This window comes from Pseudorasbora parva, chromosome 24 (assembly GCF_024679245.1).
Source record: "Pseudorasbora parva isolate DD20220531a chromosome 24, ASM2467924v1, whole genome shotgun sequence".
Taxonomy (NCBI): Eukaryota; Metazoa; Chordata; class Actinopteri; order Cypriniformes; family Gobionidae; genus Pseudorasbora; species Pseudorasbora parva.
This window is the reverse complement of record NC_090195.1, coordinates 576,232-601,231: the sequence shown is the minus strand read 5'-3', so window position 1 is coordinate 601,231 and position 25,000 is coordinate 576,232. Positions and strand designations below refer to the sequence as shown.

Here is a 25,000-nt window from a genome sequence, read left to right as displayed (position 1 = left end):
ACTGCCCCTAAACCTACCCATCACAGGAAACATTCTGCATTTTTACTTTCTCAAAAAAGAATCATTTAGTATGTTTTTAAGGCCATTTGAATTATGAGGACATTTGATACGTCCTCATAAACCACATAAACAGGCTCACACACACACACACACACACACACACACACACGCACACACACACACACACACACACACACACACACACACACACACACACACACACACACACACACACACACACACACACACACACACACACACACACACACTGCCCCTAAACCTACCCATCTCACACACACACACACACACACACACACACACACACACACACACACACACACACACACACACACACACACACACACACACACACACACACACACACACACACACACACTGCCCCTAAACCTACCCATCACAGGAAACATTCTGCATTTTTACTTTCTCATAAAAACTCCTCCTGTGTGATTTATAAGCCTTTTGTAAAGTGGGGCCATGGGTAATGTCCTCATATTTCACCCTCTCCTGTAATACCTGTGTCATACCCATGGCATTATACACATTTGGGTCCTCATATGTCACAAAAACAAGCTTACACACACATACACACAATGCTGAAAAATCAACACCGGATTGCTGGCGTTACTCCGCGGATGAAGAAAGCGTTAAGTCAGTCAGAGACACTTGACAGGTGCGTCCATTACTGGCCACGCGAGCGTAATGACCTTACAGCACTTTTCTCCAGGAGAACACACACACACACACACACACACACACACACACACACACACACACACACACACACACACACACACACCTTACAGCGCTTTTCTCCAGGAGAACACACATACACACACACACAAACACACACACACACACACACACACCTTACAGCGGTTTCGTCCAGGAGGCGAGGCGCTTCTTCCACTCCACATCGTCCCGAAAGCGACACCTGATATCAGTCCAGCGCGAGAGAGAGAGCATTAGCGGAGCCGTGGAGCCGTAATGAAGCAGGAAGGAGCGCTAACACGGCCGGATCTGCTGCACAAACTCAATCTCAGCTTGTAACTCGGTACAGTAGGCCAAACATAACAAGATCAGCCATGCCATAATTCCCAGAGATCAATGCAGATGAAATGAGCGCAGCCGAGAAGAAACTTCAGAACTTCTGCCAGAGTCTTTTCATCACACATGCGCTCACGTTCACCAGAATCAGAGCAAACTACTTTATAAATGTGTTGCATCATCTTATAAATAATCATAACAACAGTTACAATACAATAGAATTTGCTGTTATAACTTTACATACATTATAACACCAGATGAAGCCTGCATTTATAATGCATCATAAGGGTGTTCTTAGTGCATTATAATGCATGCATAATGCCTTATAAATAATCTTATATATAATGTGTTGTATCATCTCATGAATAATCGCAATCACAGTTACAATACTCACCTTTTCGCTAACACTTTCTAAGCATTTATAATGCATGCATAATGCCTTATAAACTACTTTTGTAATGTGTTGCATCATCTTATAAATAATCATAAAAACAGTTACAATTCAATTTGTTGTTGTAACTTTACATGCATTATAACTTAAAGTGAAGCCTGTATTTATAATGCATCATAAAGGGGTTCTTAGTGCATTATAATGAATGCATAATGCCTTATAAACAGCCTTATAATGTGTTGTACCATCTGATGAATAATCATAATAACAGTTACAATACTCACCTGTTCATTGTGATGTTTAAGAGTAATGCTTTATAACACCAGATGAAGCTGGCATTTATAATGCATCATAAGAGTGTTATTAGTGCATTATAATGACTTATAAACCATTTTATAATGCATCATAAGAGTGTTCTTAATGCATTATAATGCATGAACAATGCCTTATAAACAGCCTTGTAGTGTGTTGTACCATCTCATGAATAAGCGTAAGAACAGTATTAATACTTACATATAGTAATAGTTAATAACTCTTAAGTGTTTGATGATTTATAACATACTATGAACATAATTGTATCCACTTGAGTTATAAGGGATTGTACAGTTTATCTTATTTTGTCATATCTTTTACTTTCCCATGTCTCATTTCTTGACACTTTTTACATAAGATCTGCACAGTACTACATCTTATGAGTTATGATAAAGCCTTCTTTTAAACAGCCATGAGATATCATAAAGTGTTTACAAGACATTTCCCTGGAGGTAAAATCAAAGTTGTGTGGAAAAGTACAATACATTCACATTTTATTTGTAGGTATTAGTGTAGGTAATATTACTGTAGTTATGATTATTCATGAGATGGTACAACACATTATAAAATGGTTTATAAGTCATTATAATGCACTAATAACACTCTTATGATGCATTATAAATGCCAGCTTCATCTGGTGTTATAAAGCATTACTCTTAAACATCACAATGAACAGTTTGTATTGTAACTGTTATTATGATTATTCATCAGATGGTACAACACATTATAAGGCTATTTATAAGGCATTATGCATGAATTATAATGCACTAAGATGCATTATATTATACCCTTATGATGCATTATAAATGCAGGCTTCATCTGGTGTTATAATGAATATAAAATTATGACAACAAATTGTAATGTATTGTAACTGTTATGATTATGTTAGGATGATACAACACATTATAAAAGTAGTTTATAAAGCATTATAATGCACTAATAATACTGTTATGATGCATTATAAATGCAGGCCTCATGTGGTGTTATAATGCACTCTTAAAAGTTATAAACACGGATAAGTAAGCTTTCTAATGCATTGTAACTGTTGTTATGATTATATGTCAGATGGTATAACATATTATAGGTTGTTTATAAGGCGTTATGCATGTATTATAATGCATTAAGAATAAATGCTTGATATCAAGTGTTTCCGAATACTCTTAATCGGCTGCGTTCAGCTGTGACCTTGTGTTTTACCGTCAGTTCACACTCTTAACTCAAACGTTTCCCATGAAAGTCAATATGGCTGGTTTAGTGTGGTCTGTCGCTGCTGATGTGACAGTAAGGCAGATATCAAAGCTGGAAGATGAAGGAGGCGTGAGGAACAAAGCAGTGACGAGTGATTTAAACTCCAGGAGGACAAGCTGCCATCAAATAAAGCCATCCGCTGGCGATGAAGAGCAGGACACTTTGATGATAATGATGATGGCGACGCGTGACAGATGCTCAGAGATAGGCCGCAGATTGAGGGAGCGCACATGTAGAGGCATGAAAGCCTGCTTAAAGCGTGTCGAGGATTGTGAGTAAATGTGTCGTCTGACATCTGAAACACGTGTGTTTGTGTGTACCGTCACATTTACAAGTGTTCACTAAAACTAAAACAATAGATCAAAATATAGCTGCGAGCCACATCTATCGGGGTGCAGCCGGTTTTCTGCATAAAAAGATGTTATGTTTTAATTAGCAAGCCTGTTAGCATCTCAACCACAGCAGTAAAAGACCATTTAAGGCCAATTTACCATAGGGAATATATGGATTTTAAAGCATTAAAAGAGTTTTCCTTTTGGGAAGGATAGGGTTTCGGTTAGACTTGGCCACGCCTGTTTTTTAAATGACCCTGCTATAGCTGTCCAAAGTTTAAAAAAAGGATAACTATTGGTCTAGATAGTCCCGTGAATTGTGCCAAAGCGGTTTATCAAGGTTGAGCCAAAAACCTAGGACTAGTTTCAGCAAAGGTGGTTTTTGAAATAATCTCCAGTATTTAATCAATGATTTGCCGAACAGCGGCTGTATGTGTGTGTGTACGACAGCGACTGTATGTGTGTGTGTGTGTACGACAGCGACTGTATGCAGTATGTGTGTGTGTGTGTATACGACAGCGGCTGTCGTAGAGTCAAACTTGCTCAGCATGAGGAGGTATGAATGACGTGGCCGTGCGATACGTAATCCTTTACACGCATAAAAAACGTGAAGGCGTCCCCAACCAGTTTTTTTCCTGTTATAGCGCCACCAATTGGCCAGTCGCTGTGTCCTTTCTCATGCGACCACAGAATGAGCTCCTACATATTAGGCCTGCACGATATTGGAAAAAAATGACATTGCAATATTTTTTTCCCCAACGATATATATTGCGATATTGAGAGCCATCAATCCAGGCTAAAGTCAATAATTACCCTTGCATGATATTAATAATTTCACTAATAAGCAAGCTTCATGACAAGTGACAAAAATAAATGTTGGAAAGTGTGTAAACAGGAAACTAAACCTCCAGTAGGAGGCAGCAGGTGACCGTCTTAATGAGTGAGTCACTGAGTCGTTCATTCAAACGATTCATTCAAACACTGACTCGTTCAGTAACACACTTGTTGCTGTGGAACACGTTACGGGTCTGCTGTGAACGATTTTCGCTGCTGAAATAGAACAGAAACACTAAACATTGCATCTAAAATGTAAGTGACTTTAAGTGAATGTTAATTAGTTGTTTATGGAGCTGTCATATGAAATCAGTGTCATTTTCAGTCGTGATGGTGTTCAGGAAAACGCTCTAGTGTTGTAATCTTTCCTCGAGAGGCTGCACGAGCGTCAACAGCGCGACCTTATCATCATCAGTTCATCATATATTATCCACTATCCATCGCCACTTACACTAAACTAATGCACAATCATTCGTGCATTTTGGTGATTCGCTAGTTATTTTTTGTTTTAATCAGGCTCTTGTCCATCGGGCAAGTAAAATTATTTTTCACTTGTCCATTCAAAAAATCCACTTGTCCCGGACGAGCGTTAATGTCGAGCCCTGCTTTCTATTCATCGTAAAGAGCTGGTGCCGTTTTAAGTGATCAGACAAATTGGTGGTTTTCTTGTTTTGTGGCCACAGCTTTCTGACACTCCATGCAAAGTACCTCTGTTTGGTCAACATTCTCCTTTTTGTAGCCAAAATAGTCCCAAAAAGATGATTTCTGGTACGAAACCATTTTTTTTGTGCAGCGGATCCTCTTCATTGCGCATTTTAGCCGTGAATGTTTGGCGGTGAGCAGCGGCACAGTGAACCAATCACGGTGCAGGCTCGTGGAACGGGCATGTCACTCCAGCATCACACTCGTGTTTACTGTGTGCTGCCGTTCTCTCCACACACCACGGGCTACGACCCTTCACACCGCATGTTCCGGCGATGGGACTATCACTCACGCGCACATCGTGATGTCAATGTTAAAACAGAATATCGTTCGGCCCTACTACATATGTGTGCCAAGTTTGGTGAAAATATTTAATTCCATTCACAAGTTAGAACCTATTTAGTAAAAGTGGCTCCTCCCACGAGCGTTCTGGTGGCTCTTAGGGACTGTGAACCTAAATTGACAATTAGGCTCCAGACCATCTTCCTGCACTGGTTTGGGTCAGATCAAGCCACAAACCTAGCAAAAGTAGGTTTTTCAAAAAATTCAAAATACCCAAAGTTTCTCCAGACCAACAGTTGAGTCTGAGGAATGTCAGCCATTTTGTCTGTCTTGAGCCATTTTGTACTTTTGAGCGCTGTAGCGCCCCCGTCAGGCCGATTGGGACGAGATTTGGTGTCAGTGTAGACGGTGTGAGTACTAACAGTCCTCAAAGTTTCAAGTCTCTACGACTTAAGGTTTGATCTGCCCGGACACTTTTAGAGGAGAATTATGATCCTTGGAAAATGTGAAAAACGCTCTTGAACCCATAAATATTCTACAGTCGTGGAAGTCACACATTAGTGTGTGTCCTCATCTATCTACTGTTTCAGCACGTCTGTGAAATGCTTCTTTGACAGCTGCTTTGATATTTGATGTAATTATCAAGTGTAAGTGATTTTTGGCATCACTGCACAATTTGAGTTTATTCCGATAATGAATGACTCGGAGACTCCACCGGGGATCTCTCGGGCTGATTTATCTGATGCTTTTTCTTCCTTTGAGGCATTAAAGACTCTGACATGTTTTATGTGTTTTGTCTGAGTTCACAGAGTAACTGCATCAAACAGTTCGGTGGTCATGGGAACGCTGGGATTTCTGGGAAAGGTTTCGCTCTTGGTCTTTGTTATCAAGCTCACGTCATTAATCTGTGCTGAGAAGCGTCTCTGCGGTGAACCAGATTTTACTTTAACTGTTGTGTGAGTTTTCACAGAGTCAGAATCTGTTGATTATAAAAGAGCAGCTGATCAAATATATATACACCGATCAGGCATAACATTATGACCACCAGTGAATAACACTGATGATCTCTTCATCGCCTGTTAGTGGGTGGGATATATTAGGCAGCAAGTGAACATTTCGTCCTCAGAGTTGATGTGTGTGAAGCAGGAGAAATGGGCAAGCGTAAGGATTTGAGCGAGTTTGGCCAGATTGTGACGGCTAGACGACTGGGTCAGAGCATCTCCAAAACTGCAGCTCTTGTGGGCTGTTCCCGGTCTGCAGTGGTCAGTATCTATCAAAAGTGCTCCAAGGAAGGACCAGTGGAGAACCGGCCACAGGGTCATGGGCGGCCAAGGCTCATTGATGACCGTGGGGAGCGAAGGCTGGCCCGTGGGGTCCGATCAAACAGACGAGCTACTGGAGCTCAAACTGCTGGTTCTGATAGAAAGCTGTCAGTCATGCCCTGTCCTGTTGGCAGCAAAAGCGGGATCAACACAATATTAGGAAGGTGGTCATAATGTTATGCCTTATCACTGTATATTTCTCCTTTTGTATTTCATGGACGAATGATTGTCGTACAGGTTTGAAATGGCACAAGGCTGAGTAAATGATGAAAGAATGATATTTTTTGGCTGAACGATCCCTTTAATAAACATTGAGTGTTTGAGCTTTTCTCTCCGAGCCTCGGGCTGTGAGTTTCTGCCGCTCCGCACACAATGAGACGAGTGTGAGAACGGATGAATGGATGAACGGATGAATGATGGGATTTCTGGAAGCGGCAGGGAATATGACACTCAACCTGCAATCTCAACTCAGCACCCGAGACAAGCCCGAACACGCCGCGGGCCGTCAGATAACAGTGTGTGTGATTATAACGGTGTGTGTGTGTTATTACACACACAGCCGGCCCAGACAGGTTTGATCAGGAACGTGAGTTCCAGCATTTGGGGAACACAGGAGAGGTTTGGGTCTTATGGACCTATAGATATTAGGGATGCAACAATACAGTTAGACACGGTTCAATACACACCTGCACACACACATATATAGACCTCCACACACACCTGAACACACACATATATAGACCTCCACACACACCTGCATACACACATATATAGACCTCCACACACACCTGCATACACACATATATAGACCTCCTCACACACCTGCATACACACATATATAGACCTCCACACACACCTGAACACACACATATATAGACCTCCACACACACCTGAACACACACATATATAGACCTCCACACACACCTGCATACACACATATATAGACCTCCACACACACCTGCATACACACATATATAGACCTCCACACACACCTGCATACACACATATATAGACCTCCACACACACCTGCACACACACATATATAGACCTCCTCACACACCTGCATACACACATATATAGACCTCCACACACACCTGAACACACACATATATAGACCTCCACACACACCTGAACACACACATATATAGACCTCCACACACACCTGCATACACACATATATAGACCTCCACACACACCTGCACACACACATATATAGACCTCCTCACACACCTGCATACACACATATATAGACCTCCACACACACCTGCATACACACATATATAGACCTCCTCACACACCTGCATACACACATATATAGACCTCCACACACACCTGCATACACACATATATAGACCTCCACACACACCTGCATACACACATATATAGACCTCCACACACACCTGCATACACACATATATAGACCTCCACACACACCTGCATACACACATATATAGACCTCTACACACACCTGCATACACACATATAAAGACCTCTACACACACCTGCATACACACATATATAGACCTCCACACACACCTGCATACACACATATATAGACCTCTACACACACCTGCATACACACATATATAGACCTCTACACACACCTGCATACACACATAAATAGACCTCCACACACACCTGCATACACACATATATAGACCTCTACACACACCTGCATACACACATATATAGACCTCCACACACACCTGAACACACACATATATAGACCTCCACACACACCTGCATACACACATATATAGACCTCTACACACACCTGCATACACACATATATAGACCTCCACACACACCTGCATACACACATATATAGACCTCCACACACACCTGCATACACACATATATAGACCTCCACACACACCTGCATACACACATATATAGACCTCTACACACACCTGCATACACACATATATAGACCTCCACACACACCTGAACACACACATATATAGACCTCCACACACACCTGCATACACACATATATAGACCTCTACACACACCTGCATACACACATATATAGACCTCCACACACACCTGCATACACACATATATAGACCTCTACACACACCTGCATACACACATATATAGACCTCTACACACACCTGCATACACACATATATAGACCTCCACACACACCTGCATACACACATATATAGACCTCCACACACACCTGCATACACACATATATAGACCTCCACACACACCTGCACACACACATATATAGACCTCCTCACACACCTGCATACACACATATATAGACCTCCACACACACCTGAACACACACATATATAGACCTCCACACACACCTGAACGCACACATATATAGACCTCCACACACACCTGCATACACACATATATAGACCTCTACACACACCTGCACACACACATATATAGACCTCCTCACACACCTGCATACACACATATATAGACCTCCACACACACCTGCATACACACATATATAGACCTCCTCACACACCTGCATACACACATATATAGACCTCCACACACACCTGCATACACACATATATAGACCTCCACACACACCTGCATACACACATATATAGACCTCCACACACACCTGCATACACACATATATAGACCTCCACACACACCTGCATACACACATATATAGACCTCTACACACACCTGCATACACACATATATAGACCTCTACACACACCTGCATACACACATATATAGACCTCCACACACACCTGCATACACACATATATAGACCTCCACACACACCTGCATACACACATATATAGACCTCTACACACACCTGCATACACACATATATAGACCTCCACACACACCTGAACACACACATATATAGACCTCCACACACACCTGCATACACACATATATAGACCTCTACACACACCTGCATACACACATATATAGACCTCTACACACACCTGCATACACACATATATAGACCTCCACACACACCTGCATACACACATATATAGACCTCTACACACACCTGCATACACACATATATAGACCTCTACACACACCTGCATACACACATATATAGACCTCCACACACACCTGCATACACACATATATAGACCTCCACACACACCTGCATACACACATATATAGACCTCCACACACACCTGCATACACACATATATAGACCTCTACACACACCTGCATACACACATATATAGACCTCCACACACACCTGCATACACACATATATAGACCTCCACACACACCTGCATACACACATATATAGACCTCCACACACACACACACCTGCATACATCCATTACACCTATGCAATGTCCCCATATGTCACAAAAACAAACGTGTGTGTGTGTTTGTGTGTGTGTGGCTCTTAACCCCGAACAGCAGACATAATACAGAGCTTTGATTTGTCCCTCAGGGTTCAGGAGGTCAGATGCTGTTATTGATCCTTCAGCCATTCTCTAGAGTTACTACAACATTACACAAAACACTGACATTAACAGCATTATATATGCAACGTTCAGTGTGTGTGGATGGGAACTTTGATTGTAGAATAGCATAAAGAGCAGTATGAGTTGAGCTAGAGTTCTGTCACACACACACACACACACACACACACACACACACACACACACACACACACACACACACACACACACACACACACACACACACACACACACACACACACACACACACACGCACTCCTGCTTTCCTTCCAGAGCGCTGCCCCTGAAGTGAGACAGAAGCTACTTATTAACTCTTTTAGAAAGGCACTTCCTGTCCGTACCTGTTTTTCCACAGCAGTGTTAGTCGAGCAAACACTTCACACACACCTTTCACCCAGAGGAAGGGAAGTGTGTGTCCAGAGACCTTGGTCTGTCTGCGCGCCGAAACTCTTCCTCTTCCTGTCTGATGTTAGCCGACTGCACACGTGTGATGAGTTTTTGGTTTCAGTGTTAGTGCCACAGTCTGACCTTCCTAACATGTGGTCCTCAGGTTCAGTGTTAGTGCCACAGTCTGACCTTCCTAACATGTGGTCCTCAGGTTCAGTGTTAGTGCCACAGTCTGACCTTCCTAACATGTGGTCCTCAGGTTCAGTGTTAGTGCCACAGTCTGACCTTCCTAACATGTCGTCCTCAGGTTCGGTGTTAGTGCCACAGTCTGACCTTCCTAACATGTCGTCCTCAGGTTCAGTGTTAGTGCCACAGTCTGACCTTCCTAACATGTGGTCCTCAGGTTCAGTGTTAGTGCCACGGTCTGACCTTCCTAACATGTGGTCCTCAGGTTCAGTGTTAGTGCCACAGTCTGACCTTCCTAACATGTGGTCCTCAGGTTCGGTGTTAGTGCCACAGTCTGACCTTCCTAACATGTGGTCCTCAGGTTCGGTGTTAGTGCCACAGTCTGACCTTCCTAACATGTGGTCCTCAGGTTCGGTGTTAGTGCCACAGTCTGACCTTCCTAACATGTGGTCCTCAGGTTCGGTGTTAGTGCCACAGTCTGACCTTCCTAACATGTGGTCCTCAGGTTCAGTGTTAGTGCCACAGTCTGACCTTCCTAACATGTGGTCCTCAGGTTCGGTGTTAGTGCCACAGTCTGACCTTCCTAACATGTGGTCCTCAGGTTCAGTGTTAGTGCCACAGTCTGACCTTCCTAACATGTGGTCCTCAGGTTCAGTGTTAGTGCCACAGTCTGACCTTCCTAACATGTGGTCCTCAGGTTCGGTGTTAGTGCCACAGTCTGACCTTCCTAACATGTGGTCCTCAGGTTCGGTGTTAGTGCCACAGTCTGACCTTCCTAACATGTGGTCCTCAGGTTCGGTGTTAGTGCCACAGTCTGACCTTCCTAACATGTGGTCCTCAGGTTCAGTGTTAGTGCCACAGTCTGACCTTCCTAACATGTCGTCCTCAGGTTCAGTGTTAGTGCCACAGTCTGACCTTCCTAACATGTGGTCCTCAGGTTCAGTGTTAGTGCCACAGTCTGACCTTCCTAACATGTGGTCCTCAGGTTCAGTGTTAGTGCCACAGTCTGACCTTCCTAACATGTCGTCCTCAGGTTCAGTGTTAGTGCCACAGTCTGACCTTCCTAACATGTCGTCCTCAGGTTCGGTGTTAGTGCCACAGTCTGACCTTCCTAACATGTGGTCCTCAGGTTCAGTGTTAGTGCCACAGTCTGACCTTCCTAACATGTGGTCCTCAGGTTCAGTGTTAGTGCCACAGTCTGACCTTCCTAACATGTGGTCCTCAGGTTCAGTGTTAGTGCCACAGTCTGACCTTCCTAACATGTGGTCCTCAGGTTCGGTGTTAGTGCCACAGTCTGACCTTCCTAACATGTGGTCCTCAGGTTCAGTGTTAGTGCCACAGTCTGACCTTCCTAACATGTCGTCCTCAGGTTCAGTGTTAGTGCCACAGTCTGACCTTCCTAACATGTCGTCCTCAGGTTCAGTGTTAGTGCCACAGTCTGACCTTCCTAACATGTCGTCCTCAGGTTCAGTGTTAGTGCCACAGTCTGACCTTCCTAACATGTGGTCCTCAGGTTCAGTGTTAGTGCCACAGTCTGACCTTCCTAACATGTGGTCCTCAGGTTCAGTGTTAGTGCCACAGTCTGACCTTCCTAACATGTGGTCCTCAGGTTCAGTGTTAGTGCCACAGTCTGACCTTCCTAACATGTGGTCCTCAGGTTCGGTGTTAGTGCCACAGTCTGACCTTCCTAACATGTCGTCCTCAGGTTCGGTGTTAGTGCCACAGTCTGACCTTCCTAACATGTCGTCCTCAGGTTCAGTGTTAGTGCCACAGTCTGACCTTCCTAACATGTCGTCCTCAGGTTCAGTGTTAGTGCCACAGTCTGACCTTCCTAACATGTCGTCCTCAGGTTCAGTGTTAGTGCCACAGTCTGACCTTCCTAACATGTGGTCCTCAGGTTCAGTGTTAGTGCCACAGTCTGACCTTCCTAACATGTGGTCCTCAGGTTCAGTGTTAGTGCCACAGTCTGACCTTCCTAACATGTGGTCCTCAGGTTCAGTGTTAGTGCCACAGTCTGACCTTCCTAACATGTGGTCCTCAGGTTCGGTGTTAGTGCCACAGTCTGACCTTCCTAACATGTCGTCCTCAGGTTCGGTGTTAGTGCCACAGTCTGACCTTCCTAACATGTCGTCCTCAGGTTCAGTGTTAGTGCCACAGTCTGACCTTCCTAACATGTGGTCCTCAGGTTCAGTGTTAGTGCCACAGTCTGACCTTCCTAACATGTGGTCCTCAGGTTCAGTGTTAGTGCCACAGTCTGACCTTCCTAACATGTGGTCCCCAGGTTCGGTGTTAGTGCCACAGTCTGACCTTCCTAACATGTGGTCCTCAGGTTCGGTGTTAGTGCCACAGTCTGACCTTCCTAACATGTCGTCCTCAGGTTCGGTGTTAGTGCCACAGTCTGACCTTCCTAACATGTGGTCCTCAGGTTCAGTGTTAGTGCCACAGTCTGACCTTCCTAACATGTGGTCCTCAGGTTCAGTGTTAGTGCCACAGTCTGACCTTCCTAACATGTCGTCCTCAGGTTCGGTGTTAGTGCCACAGTCTGACCTTCCTAACATGTCGTCCTCAGGTTCAGTGTTAGTGCCACAGTCTGACCTTCCTAACATGTGGTCCTCAGGTTCAGTGTTAGTGCCACAGTCTGACCTTCCTAACATGTCGTCCTCAGGTTCGGTGTTAGTGCCACAGTCTGACCTTCCTAACATGTCGTCCTCAGGTTCCGTGTTCATGATGGCCAACGCCTCGGGTCGGTTCTCCGGTCAGAAGGCTCAGCTCCTGGTGCCCCAGTTTAAAGAGAACGACACACACTGCGTGATCTTCCAGTATTACGCAGCCGGCAGAGAGGGGTCCAGTCCGGGTCAGCTCTACATCTACGTCAAGGAGAACAACAGTCCTCTGGGTGTCCCGGTGTGGAACTCATCCGGGCCGGCCCTGCAGAAATGGGTTCAGGTTGAGCTGGCCATCAGCACCTTCTGGCCCAACTTCTACCAGGTGAGGACCCTTCTGATTAATCAATTGATCGACCGATTAATTGGTCGGGTAGACGATTAATCGATTGCTCAAACGGTTTTGCTGCTCGATTAATCGCTCAACAACTTGATTAATGTGTCGCATTGGGTGGGTGTTTCGCTTAATTGACCAATTGAACGCTTATTCTACTATTTTATTGATTAATTGATTGCTTGGTTGATTTATCAATTAAGAGATCAGTTAATCATTTTGTTTGTCGATTAATCTTTTATTTGGTTGGTCAATTACTTAATAGGTCGATTACGAGATCGATTAATCGGTTGATTTAGCGTGCGCTGCAAACGAGTGATCGACCGACTAATTGCTTACCTGAACGACTAGCTAATCAAGAGATCACTAGATTAATCGATTTAGCGACCAATTAATCGGGTGATCTGAACATACGATTGCTCGATTAATTATTTGCTTGGTTAATCAATTGCTTAATTGTTTGAACGATCAATTATTGGATGAATAATTTGTTGCTTGCTTAATCGTTTGGTTAATCATTTATTTTTTTCCTGATTGATCATTCGATTAATCGGCCAGTTGAATTGTCTTAATTGACTCATCAATTAAGAGATTGATTAATTGCATTGTTTGTCGATTAATAGTTATATCGATTGGCCAGGTGATTAATTGATCGATTTAGAGATCAATTCATCGTTTGATTAATCGATTTAGCGGACACTGTAATTGGGCGATTGATCGACCAATCGATTACAGGAATGCTTAATCGATTAAGAGATGGACTAATCATTTGAGCTATTGATTTAGCTGTCGATTAATCGTTCGAATAAAATGATTGATTGAACGCCTAAACGATTACTTTATATGCTCAACGTTTAAGAGGCCGATCAACTGGGCGATGCAGACCCTCGAGTGCTCAACTAATCGATTACTTGATTGATTAATCAATTAAAAGATAGATTAATCGCTTTGGGCAATCATTTCAATAACCTGTTGCTCGATTAATCGATTGCTGCTCGATTAATTGGTCGATTGGTTGAGTTCTGTTTGGGACCGTTTTACAGCTGGAGTTACACCCTCATCATGACGGGTTTTGTGTACATTCACAGCCTTCTGTTTTGTGCAGCTACTGTGCAGTATTAAGGCTCACGATTAATCGATTGCTTGATTAGTCGATAAACCGATTGCTTCGTCTTTTAATTGACCGCTTAATTGAATTCTGTTCGGGGCCGTTTTACAGCTGGAGTTAATCCGTTGGGAACATACTCCAGTTTGAGTTAGTCCGATGAGAACACACTCCAGTTTGAGTTAATCCGTTGGGAACACACTCCAGTTTGAGTTAATCCGATGGGAACACACTCCAGTTTGAGTTAATCCGATGAGAACACACTCCAGTTTGAGTTAATCCGATGGGAACACACTCCAGTTTGAGTTAGTCCGATGAGAACACACTCCAGTTTGAGTTAATCCGATGAGAACACACTCCAGTTTGAGTTAATCCGATGAGAACACACTCCAGTTTGAGTTAATCCGATGAGAACACACTCCAGTTTGAGTTAATCCGATGAGAACACACTCCAGTTTGAGTTAATCCGATGAGAACACACTCCAGTTTGAGTTAATCCGATGAGAACACACTCCAGTTTGAGTTAATCCGATGAGAACACACTCCAGTTTGAGTTAATCCGATGGGAACACACTCCAGTTTGAGTTAATCCGATGAGAACACACTCCAGTTTGAGTTAATCCGATGGGAACACACTCCAGTTTGAGTTAATCCGATGAGAACACACTCCAGTTTGAGTTAATCCGATGGGAACACACTCCAGTTTGAGTTAATCCGATGGGAACACACTCCAGTTTGAGTTAATCCGATGAGAACACACTCCAGTTTGAGTTAATCCGATGAGAACACACTCCAGTTTGAGTTAATCCGTTGGGAACATACTCCAGTTTGAGTTAATCCGATGAGAACACACTCCAGTTTGAGTTAATCCGATGAGAACACACTCCAGTTTGAGTTAATCCGATGGGAACACACTCCAGTTTGAGTTAATCCGATGAGAACACACTCCAGTTTGAGTTAATCCGATGAGAACACACTCCAGTTTGAGTTAATCCGTTGGGAACATACTCCAGTTTGAGTTAATCCGATGAGAACACACTCCAGTTTGAGTTAATCCGTTGGGAACATACTCCAGTTTGAGTTAATCCGATGAGAACACACTCCAGTTTGAGTTAATCCGATGAGAACACACTCCAGTTTGAGTTAATCCGTTGGGAACATACTCCAGTTTGAGTTAATCCGATGAGAACACACTCCAGTTTGAGTTAATCCGATGAGAACACACTCCAGTTTGAGTTAATCCGATGAGAACACACTCCAGTTTGAGTTAATCCGACGGGAACATACTCCAGTTTGAGTTAATCCGATGAGAACACACTCCAGTTTGAGTTAATCCGATGAGAACATACTCCAGTTTGAGTTAATCCGTTGGGAACATACTCCAGTTTGAGTTAATCCGATGAGAACACACTCCAGTTTGAGTTAATCCGATGAGAACACTCTCCAGTTTGAATTAATCCGATGAGAACATACTCCAGTTTGAGTTAATCCGTTGGGAACATACTCCAGTTTGAGTTAATCCGATGGGAACACACTCCAGTTTGAGTTAATCCGATGAGAACATACTCCAGTTTGAGTTAATCCGATGGGAACATACTCCAGTTTGAGTTAATCCGATGGGAACACACTCCAGTTTGAGTTAATCCGATGGGAACACACTCCAGTTTGAGTTAATCCGATGAGAACACACTCCAGTTTGAGTTAATCCGACGGGAACATACTCCAGTTTGAGTTAATCCGATGAGAACACACTCCAGTTTGAGTTAATCCGATGGGAACATACTCCAGTTTGAGGTAATCCGATGGGAACACACTCCAGTTTGAGTTAATCCGACGGGAACACACTCCAGTTTGAGTTAATCCGATGGGAACACACTCCAGTGTGAGTTAATCCGATGGGAACACACTCCAGTGTGAGTTAATCCGATGGGAACACACTCCAGTTTGAGTTAATCTGATGGGAACACACTTCAGTTTGAGTTAATCCGACGGGAACACACTCCAGTTTGAGTTAATCCGATGGGAACACACTCCAGCGTGAGTTAATCCGATGGGAACACACTCCAGTGTGAGTTAATCCGATGGGAACACACTCCAGTTTGAGTTAATCTGATGGGAACACACTTCAGTTTGAGTTAATCCGACGGGAACACACTTCAGTTTGAGTTAATCTGATGGGAACACACTCCAGTTTGAGTTAATCCGATGGGAACACACTCCAGCGTGAGTGTTTTATCTCCACATAAGTATCCTGATGTGTTTGCAGTGACCCGTGGTCCCGCTAACAGATCCGGCCGATGTTTAGACACGCATCGGGATCCTGGAGGAACGAGCAGCATCTGCCCAAAAACACGAGCCTCCGTCTTCAGCGCCGTAATTGCTGACAAATGCGATTGTGACTTTTTAATACTAGCAGAGATTAAAAATGCAATCTCCAATTCTTCAGCGCTGTGGCTAATTAGCGCTGCCGGGCTGATTGCAGGTTTGTGTAATTGCACCGTATCTTAAGAGTTTGTGAAGATGAGCGCACCTGGCTCACAGAATTACTCTCGTCTCTTATTTTGTAATGACAGGGTTTGTGTTTTTATCTCCTGTTGCTCTCACGGCTCTTAATTGCGCTGTGTGTGTGTGTGTGTGTGTGTGTGTGTGTGTGTGTGTGTGTGAATCGTCTCTGCCTCGTCCTCTCGACCTGCTTTGACATTTCACGCTGGATATATTTAACACACAGGTGAGCTGGAGGAGGAATGTGTGACCTCTGACCTCTGCTTTGTGCGATGGCGGGCAACCGTGTGTTTTAACTCACAAATAAATCCCAGAACAAAAGAGATCTGGAGACGAGCGCGGACAGACAGTTATTAACATCGTCTGTCGTTTCATGTGCGTCACGAAACAAACAAACGCTTTCATGAGACTGATGATATAATTACTTGAGGTCATTTTACTCAGAAAGTTTCCTGTATTATTCATAGTGAAGTTTTCTGCAGATCACGGCCGTTTTCTGGGCTATTGTTCATTTGTTTGTTAATGAGATGCATGTGTGTCTTCTTCTAAAGTTGGTCGTTCTGCAGTGCTCCTCTTATAGTGTGTCTGTTGTACATGGCATCCTAATTAAAACTATTTCTGCAAATTTCTGGAAATTACATCTAAAAAATGAGTGAGTTTGATCGCAAATATCTGAATACATAAGAGAGAGACTTAATGAGCTCCTGGTTTATCACAGTGAGAATCATAAAACTATAATCAGAGGAAGGACCAGTGGAGAACCGGCCACAGGGTCATGGGCGGCCAAGGCTCATTGATGACCGTGGGGAGCGAAGGCTGGCCCGTGGGGTCCGATCAAACAGACGAGCTACTGGAGCTCAAACTGCTCCAGAAGTTAATGCTGGTTCTGATAGAAAGCCGTCAGAATACACAGAGCAGCTCAGTTTGAGGCGTATGGGGCGGCATAGGGTGACCTCTGACCCCTGACCCCGCCGAAAGCACCAACAGTGGCAATGGTTTTGAATCAGCTGAATGCTGAAGCCAATGCTGAATAAAGTCGTAGTTTTTGTTATTTTTGGACCCAAATGTATTTTGGATGCTTCAAGAGACTCTAATTAACCCACTGATGTCTCATATGGACTACTGTGATGATGTTTTTATTCCCTTTCTGGACATGGACAGTATAGTGTGCATACACTTGCATACGCTCTCGGACTAAATATAAAATATCTTAAACTGTGTGTGAAGATGAACGGAGGTCTTACGGGTGTGGAGCGACATTAGGGAGAGGAGTTAATGACAGAAGTTTCATTTTTGGGCAAACTAACCCTTTAGCAATCACTTGTCTCGACCTACTTGAATCTCTTGAGTGAATGATTCAATGACTCACTCATAAAGACTTCACTTGTTTTATTACTGGATGAATTAGTGTTTCTGAACGAATCTCTTGAGTGAATGATTCAATGACTCACTCATAAAGACTTCATTCATTTCATTACTGGATGAATCAGTGTTTCTGAACGAATCTCTTGAGTGAATGATTCAATGACTCACTCATAAAGACTTCACTTGTTTCATTACTGGATGAATCAGTGTTTCTGAACGAATCTCTTGAATGAATGATTCAATGACTCACTCATAAAGACTTCACTTGTTTCATTACTGGATGAATCAGTGTTTTTGAACAAATCTCTTGAGTGAATGATTCAATGACTCACTCAGAGCCGAACCGCTGTCATTGATGAATATGATGGTGTGTGTGTGTGTGTTTGACTCAAGATCACGTTATTTTAGCTATTATTAGAGCCGAGATAAACACGGACAATATGAGCACAGACAGATCTGCACCGACAGTTTCCTGATGTTTACCATCATTTTGATATCAAATAAAAACTCAAAGAAAGCACCTCATGAATTCCAAACGTGTGTTTAGTGTGTTTTAATCCGTGTTTGCTGGTGAGCGGCTCAGGGTTTAAAACACAATTAATATTCAGTCCTTTCACAGCGCTGACAGCAGATGAGCCGAACTTCAGCTGAAAAACGACTCTATTGTCTCCTCTAGAGCTCAAATTGAATTTGTTTCATAATTAATGCCTTTTGCACTGTTGTTCTCTGGTTATTACTGTGAAGCTGAAGCAATCTGTGCTGTATAAAGTGCTTAAAAGATGACAAAATAACAGCCAAAATGCTCTTAAACGTGATCATCTGTGTGTTTGGAGCAAATCTGATGACTTTAAGAGCAATAGATCTCCCCAGTTGATTCATCACAGTGCATTAAGGTAATGGTTTGTGTTATACGTTTCTGAAACGTTATGTTTGCATATGCAAATGAGGCATTACCTTAAATATGCACTCATTTGCATACATTCCCAGAGCAGAAATCTGAACATTGGATAAAGCCGGGCTTAAAATTCCTGACCTGTTAAAGGTTTTTATATGGGGATTTCTTTTTTTATCAATCCATAAACATTTTTTTTTTTAGCATTTTCGCCATGTTGTTAAATCAGCAAACCTTCTGATTATAGATATGGATAAAACTAAAGTTTGGTGTGTGTGAAGCTGCTGAACGGGAGATTTCAGACTCAAACTGACCGCCTTTAAAGATCTAAAGATGCTAACAGATCATCTGCCTGTAGTGTGTGCTGTGTGTGATGATAATGATGCGTGTGTGTGTGTGTGTGCTTTCTCCTGCAGCTGGTGTTTGAGGCGGTGGCGTCCGGTGAACGTGGTCTCCTGGCCATCAGAGGAATCACCCGTCAGGGCCATCAGTGCAGTAAGTGTGTGTGTGTGTGTGTGTGTGTGTGTGTGTGAGTGTTTTTTAATGAATCTCTTGAGTGAATGATTCAATGACTCACTCATAAAGACTTCACTTGTTTCATTACTGGATGAATCAGTGTTTCTCAATGAATCTCTTGAGTGAAAGATTCAATGACTCACTCATAAAGACTTCACTTGTTTCATTACTGGATGATTCAGTGTTTCTGAACGAATCTCTTGAGTGAATGATTCAATGACTCACTCATAAAGACTTCACTTGTTTCATTACTGGATGATTCAGTGTTTCTGAACAAATCTCTTGAGTGAATGATTCAATGACTCACTCATAAAGACTTCACTTGTTTCATTACTGGATGAATCAGTGTTTCTGAATGAATCTCTTGAGTGAATGATTCAATGACTCACTCATAAAGACTTCACTTGTCTCATTACTGGATGAATCAGTGTTTTTGAACAAATCTCTTGAGTGAATGATTCAATGACTCACTCATAAAGACTTCACTTGTTTCATTACTGGATTTTAATCAATAACATCACTGAAATAAACCCAAACTGAATGTGTTTAAACTGGTTCTTTACACACTTTTTTCGCAGCAGTTTTCATAAAGAGGAGCTGATAATGACAGATTAATACATGTCTATGCCTCATATAATGTGATTCATAAATGGTTCTGAATGATGTTCGCCCTTCACTCTTTCTCTCCTCTTCATCCAGTTATTCCCTCTATCTCTCACTCGTGAATCACATTATTTTCGGTTGAAAGCCTCACATGAATCACCTTGATAAGATGAGGGTGTCCTCTGGAAAACCTTCCTCCCCGCCCTTAAACCGGAGCTGCAGGATCTGATCCTGTTATATCCTGATGGGAATGTGTGCGGATGTGTTTTAGGGATCATTGACAGGGTAAAAGGCGTCCGCACAGGATTCAATGAGTCATTTGGGTTGCCTCAATCAGTCGTTTGAGTTGACTCAATTAGTCGTTTTAGTTGATTCAATTAGTTGTTTGAGTTGACTCAATTAGTTGTTTGAGTTGACTCAATTAGTCGTTTGAGTTGATTCAATTAGTTGTTTGAGTTGACTCAATTTATTTGTTTGAGTTGACTCAATTAGTCGTTTGAGTTGATTAAATAAGTCGTTTGAGTTGACTCAATTAGTCATTTTAGTTGATTCAATTAGTTGTTTGAGTTGATTCAATGAGTCGTTTGAGTTGATTAAATGAGTTGTTTGAGTTGATTCAATGAGTCGTTTGAGTTGACTCAATTAGTCGTTTGAGTTGATTAAATAAGTCGTTTGAGTTGATTCCATTAGTTGTTTGAGTTGATTCAATTAGTTGTTTGAGTTGACTCAATTAGTTGTTCGAGTTGACTCAGCTAGTCGTTTTAGTTGATTCAATTAGTTGTTTGAGTTGACTCAATTTGTTGTTTAAGTTGACTCAATTAGTCGTTTGAGTTGATTCAATTAGTTGTTTGAGTTGACTCAATTAGTCGTTTTAGTTGATTCAATTAGTTGTTTGAGTTGACTCAATTAGTTGTTTGAGTTGACTCAATTAGTCGTTTGAGTTGATTCAATTAGTTGTTTGAGTTGACTCAATTTATTTGTTTGAGTTGACTCAATTAGTCGTTTGAGTTGATTAAATAAGTCGTTTGAGTTGACTTAATTAGTCGTTTTTGTTGATTCAATTAGTTGTTTGAGTTGACTCATTAGTTGTTCGAGTTGACTCAGCTAGTCGTTTTAGTTGATTCAATTAGTTGTTTGAGTTGACTCAATTTGTTGTTTAAGTTGACTCAATTAGTCGTTTGAGTTGATTCAATTAGTTGTTTGAGTTGACTCAATTAGTCGTTTTAGTTGATTCAATTAGTTGTTTGAGTTGACTCAATTAGTTGTTTAAGTTGACTCAATTAGTCGTTTGAGTTGATTCAATAAGTTGTTTGAGTTGACTCAATTAGTCGTTTTAGTTGATTCAATTAGTTGTTTGAGTTGACTCAATTAGTTGTTTGAGTTGACTCAATTAGTCGTTTGAGTTGACTCAATTAGTTGTTTGAGTTGACTCAATTAGTCGTTTGAGTTGATTCAATTAGTTGTTTGAGTTGACTCAATTAGTCGTTTGAGTTAACTCAGTTAGTCGTTAAAGGTGATTCAATTAGTTGTTTGATTTGACTCAATGAGTCGTTTGAGTTGATTAAATGAGTTGTTTGAGTTGATGCCATTAGTTGTTTGAGTTGATTCAATGAGTCGTTTGAGTTGACTCAATTAGTCGTTTGAGTTGATTAAATAAGTCGTTTGAGTTGATTCCATTAGTTGTTTGAGTTGATTCAATTAGTTGTTTGAGTTGATTCAATTAGTTGTTTGAGTTGATTCAATGAGTCGTTTGAGTTGATTCCATTAGTTGTTTGAGTTGATTCAATTAGTCGTTTGAGTTGATTAAATAAGTCGTTTGAGTTGATTCCATTAGTTGTTTGAGTTGATTCAATTAGAGTTGTTTCACTGAAGGAAGCATCATTAGAACACACACTAATGTCTATGTCTGTGTGTTTGTCAGTGAACACGCCTCACTTCCTGCACATTAAAGGTGTGGAGGTCAACGCCAGACAGACGGCCACGTTCCAGTGCACCATCAACGGCCAGCCCAAAGATCATGTCAACTACAAGCTGTGGTTACAGGTGAGGCTCTCACACACTCACACACTCGCCTATGCACTGATTTAATATTAAAGCGTTAGTTCACCCAGAAATGAAACTTCTGTCATTAACTCCTCCCCCTAATGTCGCTCCACACCCGTAAGACCTCCGTTCATCTTCACACACAGTTTAAGATATTTTATATTTAGTCCGAGAGCGTATGCAAGTGTATGCACACTATACTGTCCATGTCCAGAAAGGGAATAAAAACATCATCACAGTAGTCCATATGAGACATCAGTGGGTTAATTAGAGTCTCTTGAAGCATCCAAAATACATTTGGGTCCAAAAATAACAAAAACTACGACTTTATTCAGCATTGGCTTCTCTTCCGCGTTTGTGTTCAATCCTCAAATAAAGATTCAAACGGTTATGAATCAAGATTCGAATGAATCAGTTTGCTGATTCATAACCATTTGAATCTTTATTTGAGGATGTTAATGACAGAAGTTTAATTTTTGGGCGAACTAACCCTTTAACCGCTCCGAGGCTCATGATTGGCTGATGTTTCAGGGCATCGGTGGCCGTGAGGCTCCAATGAAGGACAGCAGACCCGTGAACTCCCGACGCTACACCGGCACCTTCGACATCCTCAACACCACTAAAGCAGACTCGGGCCGATACCGCTGCATCGTCCAATCAGAGAGAGGCGTGGGCGTGTCCAGCTACGGAGCGCTGGTGGTCAAACGTGAGTGTGTGTGTGTGTGTATGTTGTGTGTGTGATATACACTCCCCTAAAGGATTATTAGGAACACCTGTTCAGTTTCTCATTAATGCAGTTATCTAATCAGCCAATCACACGGCAGTTCTTCAGTGCATTAGGGGTGTGGTCCTGGTCAAGACAATCTCCTGAACTCCAGACTGAATGTCAGAATGGGAAAGAAAGGTGATTTAAGCCGTTTTGAGCGTGGCATGGTTGTTGGTGCCAGACGGGCCGGTCTGAGTATTTCACAATCTGCTCAGTTACTGGGATTTACACACACAACCATTTCTAGGGTTTACAGAGAATGGTGTGAAAAGGGAAGAGCATCCAGCTTGTTGATCAATGCCATGCAGAATTAAATCAGTTCTGAAGGAGAAAGGGTCAAACACAGTATTAGTGTGCGCTCCTAATAATCCTTTAGGTGAGTGTATGTCCAGTCTGTCATTATAAGAGACGCTCTGGTATCATCATCACTAGCGGGTCCTCTCGTACGTCTCTCTGCGTTTATTAGCCCAGATTGGCTCAGCAAACCGCATTACTCTACATTCTGCCCCTTTAGATTAACTATCGCTTGTTCTGTTGGAGAGAGTGTCATCCTAACGTGTTTTAAAGGGTGCGTGTGTGTGTGTGTGTGTGTGTGTGTGTGTGTGTGTGTGTGTGTGTGTGTGTGTGTGTGTGTGTGAGAGAGCCGGCCAAGGGCAGCGACGGGCGTCACAACGCTCTAGTTCCTCCAGGAGAGGAGAGAGAGACGCCCGCAGGTTAACAAGACTGACCCACACGCCCGTGACAGCACAGTGAGAGTCATAAATCATCTACAGCACGCTTGCTTTCTGTCCACACACACACACACACACACACACACACACACACACACACACACACACACACACACACACACACACACACACACACACACACTCTCTCTCTCTCTCTCAAATGATGCCAGTCTGCTGCAGGTGCCTAGAACAGGGATCAGATGAACTTCTGCCAATCCTCCCCATATTTTTAAATACATTTAAATAAAAAAGATTATTTATATATATACATATAGAAAATACAAACCCCATTCCAAAAAGTTGGGACACTGTACAAATTGTGAATAAAAAAGGAATGCAATAATTTACAAATCTCATAAACTTATATTTTATTCACAATAGAATACAGATAACAACAATCAAATGTTGAAAGTGAGACGTTTTGAAATGTCACGCCAAATATCGGCTCATTTTGGATTTCATGAGAGATACACACAGTGGTGGGCTGTCAGGGCCTTCTCTGCTGGCTCTGCCAAAATTATATATATATGTGTGTGTGAGTTACGATTATATTTCCAGATAGAATGTATTTATTTTATGTGAGGCTGAGCTGTATTTATCATATGTCATCATCTAAACGCATCACAGCTCCGAGGACCACCACTAGAAGAATAGCTTGCCTTCCATTGGACCATAGCTTTGACTGACGTGGGTCATCGGCCAATCAAATGTTGATGTGTAGTGATAGACCGGCCCAGAGGCCCAGCGGTGTGTCGGCGCGCTACCCTCCGCTGATGCCATCCGCCGTTTGAACCTTTCGCGGGTTGTGAGCGATCTGTGTGAAATGAGCTATGGCCTCCGCGGATGACGGGTTGCGTGCGAATGATCGATCCTGATGTCAAGCCGGTAATGTTAGCTAACAAGCGGTGTTTTTTCTGTTTATTTTGATGTTCTTGTTGGTCCGTGTTTTGGTTTGTTTAAGAGTATTTGTGCCAGTGAGCTG

General features: G+C 42.5%; 2 protein-coding genes across 11 annotated transcripts in view; both read left to right on the top strand.

The window, feature by feature from the left end:
* The window catches only part of ptprma (protein tyrosine phosphatase receptor type Ma), a 357,435-nt gene that overhangs the window by 55,222 nt on the left and 277,213 nt on the right, over positions 1-25,000 (top strand). For all 10 annotated transcript variants that reach the window (XR_010901392.1, XM_067434739.1, XM_067434742.1 and 7 more), the window contains exons 3-6: positions 13,212-13,486; positions 19,776-19,854; positions 22,400-22,521; positions 23,053-23,227. Coding sequence is in view for 9 of the 10 variants with exons in the window: in XM_067434739.1 (XP_067290840.1) it covers positions 13,212-13,486; positions 19,776-19,854; positions 22,400-22,521; positions 23,053-23,227 (651 nt within the window). In the remaining variant the exon portion in view is untranslated. The remainder of the gene's footprint in view (positions 1-13,211; positions 13,487-19,775; positions 19,855-22,399; positions 22,522-23,052; positions 23,228-25,000) is intronic.
* lrrc30a (leucine rich repeat containing 30a) overlaps positions 1-25,000 on the top strand; it is a 327,751-nt gene that overhangs the window by 74,073 nt on the left and 228,678 nt on the right. The window lies entirely within an intron of this gene.